The sequence below is a fragment of the Talpa europaea genome (genome assembly GCF_964194135.1).
Source record: "Talpa europaea genome assembly, chromosome: 16".
Classification (NCBI taxonomy): domain Eukaryota; kingdom Metazoa; phylum Chordata; class Mammalia; order Eulipotyphla; family Talpidae; genus Talpa; species Talpa europaea.
The window spans coordinates 47,033,336-47,039,256 of NC_140084.1; the positions used below are offsets into that span (position 1 = coordinate 47,033,336).

Sequence of the window (5,921 nt, forward strand, 5' to 3'; positions counted from 1 at the left end):
ACAGTGAACATCAACGCAATCAGCTTGCTCATAGGTTTAGCTTATCATTGACAGGGCAGTGATTTATGTCCAAAATACATCTGGACCTGGCCCTATTCCTAAGTAGACAGGCTATTAACTCTTTATAGTCTTGTTCTATATAATTATATTCTTGTTGTACTTACTACTACTACTACTACCTACTCATGTTTACTCATAATTAATTGTCATGGGTGAATTTATATTATAATGCAGTTAATATCAAAGGTACTAAAGTCAAGCACATAACAGAAAGATTATTAAACCAACAATTTTATTATAACACAGTGTTTAGTAATGTTTCATTTGCGTTAGCCTAATTATTAAATTACATATTTTTTTTTAATTAACAATCAATGACCAGAAAAAGGAAAGATTTTAGAGAGACAGTTGTAGCAGAATAAAGTTTGTGGGCCTTGAGAAAGCGAGATAAGGTTCCAGGTGGTCAGCATTTCTTTTAATCATCTCTGTGGCGGCTTCTGGTGGTCGTTATCTCTAGGCAGGCATTCGGCTTCTCTGCATCTTAGGGAGTTTGCTGTTCTCCCCCTGCGCGCATGGTTCCTTGCCCACCCTAGACCTCAGGGACCATGGCAACAGCCATTAGCCCTGAGGGTCACTGCACGGGGAGGTGCAGCAGATTCAACTTTATCTTATAAAGGAATTCAACATAAAACAGTATTTGCAGTACTGTATGCAACTGATGCTCTCTCTCTATATATATTTATTTATATACATACATCCATATATCTAGTCATTTTCTAGACCACTTTGCTAAAACACGCATTCAGTCACTCCCTAAAACCAAAAGCAGATATTTTAACCACACTGGCTGAATGGCAGGTTTCTGCAGCATCCCCCAGACTATTTTCTAATGACTTGTTTCTTATCTTTTCCTGCTTACAAGGAGCCACAGGGAACCCCACCCAGGAAAGTGCGTGTCTTCTGTGCACAGGGCCGTGGATTTACTCTGTGCGCCCCCAGATGATCACCACAAGCTCCAGCACAGTGGGGACACCCCGGCAGCCCTTCTTGGGGTCCACAGTTCCCCGCGCTGCCCATCTAGCCCCGGGGATTGTGCGACTTTTTTGAACTTCACACCCTGTTTTGTTCACACAGACCCGGGATTCCGGCGTGTGACACGCGCGGCCTCAGGGAAGCCCTTGCTGGGCCGCGGGGGTCTCTGAGGGGCGCTCGGGCTCCTGCCCTGGAGACGGCGCCCCCACCTGTGACTCTGGAAACGCCGCCCGCCCGCAGGCACGAAGTTCTCAAGGTCAGCGCAGGCCGCAGGCAGGGCGGGAGCTGGGCGGCTGCCAGGGGGCGCCTGGAGCAGCTTCTAAAGCGAAGCTGACTGGCGGGTCAGGCGAGGGGAGCAGCGGCCGGAAAAGCGAGAGCTCGGAGGCCCGGAGGGGACCTGCCGCCCGGGTCGGCCTCGCCGGGGTCAGCGGGGAGAGCGGCCGTCATGGACGGGTCCGGGCAGCAGCGCAGAGGCGGAGGTGAGGCTGGAGGCAGACGGGCGGGAGGAGGGCGATTGTGGGGACCCCACTCCCCGACCCCCCAACCCTCATCCCCTACCCCCATCCCCCACGCAGCCCCATCCCCCACTCCCCACCCCCAATCCCCCCACCCCCCACCCTCACCCCTGCCAGACTCGGGGCACAACATCTCCCAGCACTCCTGGCAGAACCTCCCAGATCTGGCGCCGCCAGCCTAAAGCCCCTCCTTCCCCGGGGCTCCCCCCGCCTGACTTCCGCACTGATCACTGCCTGCGGGGAGACCCCCGCCAGCACCTGGAGGCCCCTGAATCCAGACCCCCCCACACACAGGCCACTTCCTGCCTCTGGCCCTGGGGGGAGGGGCGGCTCTCCTCTCTGCCCCTCAGGCCAGAGGTCTGCACCCCTTAAGTGTTGCCCAGTCCCCTCCCCCGGAAGAGTGCAGGGCCCAGGCTGGGCCTCCCTGCCTCCTTCTCCATCAGGGACTCAGTGTCCTGTCCCCGGCCACTTTATCTCCCAGGCCCCCAGTGTCCAAGGCCAGCGTTGCCCTCCCCGCGGGACCATGAGCCGGCTCCGCTCCCTCCCTCCCATGAACCCCTAGGACTCTAGTCCAGACAACTCTCCCCTCCTCTCTCCTCTAGGGCTCCCCATCTCTGAGCAGATCATGAAGACAGCGGCCCTTTTGCTACGAGCGTGAGTTTGAGGTCTGATTATTGGGCAGCGGATTTGAGGAGTGGCCCCATCCTGACTCTGCATCCTCCACTCCTTTTGTTTTCAGTTTCATCTGCGATGAAATAGGATCAATAGCAGAGAGTGTAGCTGAGCTGGCCCGAGAGCAGGTGTCCCAGGCCCCATACATCCAACTACTGGTGGAAGTTCTCAAGCACAAAGCACAAGAAATGTGCAAGGACGAGGAGCTGCAGAGGTGCGGCCCAGGACCCAGGAATCCAGTCACTGGCCACCTTCATACACCAGGAGGCCCAGCCTCAGCCCCCAACCCCCTCCTCTCCTGCGATCCACACCCACAAGCCTTGCTCCTTCACACCCCAGGGTCCAGGGTCTCCTCACTCAACTCTGGAGTCTGAACTCCAGGAGGTCCCCTCCCCTGGGATCCTGAAACCCCCCTCAGGAAGCCATTTTCCTGTCTCCCCTAGATGTTTCCCTCTTGACTGGCTGCACGTTGGCCTCTTGCTTTTCATTTCGGCCTGGCCTGGGTCCCTTCACCTCGGGGAGTAGGTGGCTGAGAGACACTCGCTCCTCCTCAGGACGCTCTTCTTTACTGCAGGTTAATCACAGCATTGGACGGAGTCTGCACAGCTGCCGCCTTTTTCCCTGTGGCAGGACAGATCTATTCAAACGGCATCACCTGGGGCCTGGTGGCTGTCCTTTTCCGCCTGGCCAGCAAACTGGTGCTCAAGGTGGGCAGCTGCAGGGTGGGGAGCCCAGGGAGGCACCCACAGAACGCTGAGACCTGGGAGTCCTGATCTTAACCCTGGGGCAGCCCCGTGTCCACAGTTCAGGGGTCTGCTCAGAGGTGAGAGCCCGAGAGGAGAGAGGAGGCGAGAAGTGTCTGGACAGAGGCAGCTGTGGCTGCTGGTCTGCTCCTTCCTTCGCCTGCTCATTCAGCATATGTGCCCTGGGCCTGCCCTGCGCCTGGGCAGCACTCAGCCCCGACAAAGCTGCGAGGTCCCTGCTCTCCTTCAGCCCATGTGAAGTGTCGAGTGCTGAGACTCGTGAGCCAAGAGACGTGTTGTCACATGGTCAGGAAAGACTGCTAAGAGGAGGTGACATTAAGCCAAAGCCGGGAAGACAATAAAGACGCAGCGATATAGAAGGGCCGGGTGGGCAGAGGCGTCTGGCAGAGGACACAGCAAGTGCCAATGTCCTGAGGCAGCGCCAGGTCTGCGCTCAAGGCAGTGAGATGGGTGAGGGCTGAGGGCAGAGTGTGGGACCCTGAAGGACCTTAGCTTTCCTCACAGGGACACAGGAGGATTGTCTCCTGCCTCTGCCTCTAAAAATGAGAATGAGGTGACAGGTTTTTCATTTGAAGATTATTCTCACATATGCAGCCAAATGCTCGTTGTGCAGCCCACTGTTGTGGCTGTGAGACTGTTCACTCTGGAATCCTGGTAGCTTTTCTCTGGAGACGCTCACAGTGGAAGAAGGGACGCCCAGCACATTGTTTGGCCACTATAGGTGGGAAAGGGATTGTGGGGCGCAGGGGAAAAAGCTGGGAGGCTGGTGACGGGGCACCCAGAATGGACCCAGCAAACGATGAGGAGCCAGGACTCAGGTGGGAGCAGGGCTGAGGGGAAGTAGCTTGCTTGCTTGCTTTCTTGTTTTCTTTCTTTTTTTTTCTCTCTCTCCCTTTCTTCCTTTCTTTCCATTCTTCATACAAGAACCTGGGTACAGGCCAGAGGTGTGGGGGGTGTGAGATGACTCACCAGAGACAGAGCAGGGAGCAGAACAGGCAGATCAACTGAAATCCACTGCTGAGGGGAGCAGCGGGGAGACAGGAGAGGTCTGATGTGCCATGTGGGTAGCTCCCTGGCCGGGGATCGAACTCGTGCTGCAGTAGCTGCAGACAGCTTCATAGGTTGCGTCTTAACCCCTTGTGCCACCTAGGAGGCCTAGAAGTACCTTTATTGATGTGTTTGTAAGATTGAGCTGATGGGACCTGAATGTTGGAGGTGGGGTCAGATTCCATGATTGGGGGCTCTATGTGGATCTGGGGAGAAGAAGCCACATAGAGGATGAAAAAGGAGGGGTTCAGGAAATTGGAGAGCAGGTCATGGCAACGGGGGTTGCACCAATGTGTGCAAAGGTCCTGAGGCAGAAAAGTTTAGTGGGAATGAAGACTGGAAAAAGGAAACTTGGATTGATCAAATCAGAACTTCGATGCAGGGCCTTGGCCAACCCATGCCTTTAGTTTGGATCCCAGGGGAGGATGGGAGGTTCCCGAGAGGGCAGTTGACAGGGATGAGATCCAAGTTATGAGTGGAAAAGAATCACAGGAGGTCAGGGGGGAGCAGAGCCTTGAGAAAGGAGGCTTGGGGGCACAGTCCCCTGGCAGTAGGAGCTCACCCCCTGCTCCCACCTCGTCATTGTAGGCCCTGAACAACAACATGCCACAGCAGATCGAGCTCATCATGGACTGGACACTACACTTCCTTCAAGTGCGACTGCTGGCCTGGATCCAGGAACAGGGTGGCTGGGTGAGGCCCTTCACCACGCCCTCCCCCACTCCGCTGGGACCTGGGGGTCTTCCTGAACCTGCCACAGTGCTGCTCCCCTCCACATTCTCTGGTCATCAAATGTGTTCTAAAAGCATTTCCTCACATGTCTGATCAACTCGATTCATCTGCTCTCAACCCCTCATCTCCTGGTGACCTGTGACCTCCCAGGAACCTCTGACCTGACTGATACTTTCTACCCTCCCCTGGGCCTCCAGTTCCTTTGGAACCCCTCACATCTGATACTCCTTGGCCCTCACTCTCTCCTCCCCATTATCTTAGGCCCTGATCCCTGCTGTGCCCTTGACTTGTCCCTGACACCTCTCCCACCCCTGTCCCCATAGCTGGCCTGGGGGCTGCCCTAGCTGAGTGCTGATGAGAGCTGTCTGTGTCCCCAGGATGGCCTCCTCGCGAAACATGGAGATACACTCAAGTGGATGGCAGTGGCAATGGCCATCGGGACCGGACTGCTTGCCTTACTCGGACTCCGGCGAATTTAGGCTGAGGCCCCAGCTGCCTTCATCTCTGTCTTCTCAGCATGAATATGGCATGTTTCCATGAAGGCTGAGGCTAGAGGCCCATCCTTCCTTTTTTATTGCCACCCCTTCTGCCTGTTGCTTCCCTCTGTTCCAAATCATTCAAGCTTCGCAGGGAGAACCCCCAACTCTCATTTTTCTTACTTTTGGAATTATTGGGCGATTGGGGTGGTCTGGGGTAATAAAACTTCAGGCCACACTTCCTGTCTGTGTCATTCGGCTCACTTCCTGGTTGGTTCCATCTCTTTACTGGGGGCGCTCCGGGATCCCTGAGGGTCCGTGATGAGCTGGGTCCAGGCTGCCCTCCAGGTGCCCACAGTCCCGACAGCACCTCCGTGGCACCCTAGGCTGTGGGGCTGGAGGCAGCACTGGCCAGCTCTGTGCCCTCCAAGGAGGGCTTCATAGGTTGCGTCTTAATCCCTTTAGCCACCAGGGAAGCCCTGAAAAGGTTTATTTTTTATTTTTTATTGTTTTTTTAAAAAGATTTATTTATTTACACAAGAACCGGGACACAAGCCAGACTCGCGGGAGGGTGAGAGGACTCACCAGAGACAGAGTGGGGAGCAGAACAGGCAGACTGATGAAATACACTGCTGAGGGGAGCAGCAGGCGCCACAGGAGAGGTCTGCTGCGCCATGTGGGAC

At 55.4% G+C, this 5,921-nt stretch overlaps 1 protein-coding gene across 1 annotated transcript; it reads left to right on the top strand.

Moving 5' to 3' along the window:
* Nucleotides 1-1,477: 1,477 nt before the first annotated feature.
* LOC311186093 (apoptosis regulator BAX-like) lies at nucleotides 1,478-5,241 on the top strand (the record flags this gene model as incomplete). Its single annotated transcript, XM_084256981.1, has 6 exons — nucleotides 1,478-1,511; nucleotides 2,150-2,201; nucleotides 2,287-2,433; nucleotides 2,794-2,926; nucleotides 4,619-4,723; nucleotides 5,140-5,241. 6 exons carry the CDS (start codon nucleotides 1,478-1,480, stop codon nucleotides 5,239-5,241), a joined length of 573 nt encoding a protein of 190 aa, XP_084113107.1.
* Nucleotides 5,242-5,921: the final 680 nt, after the last annotated feature.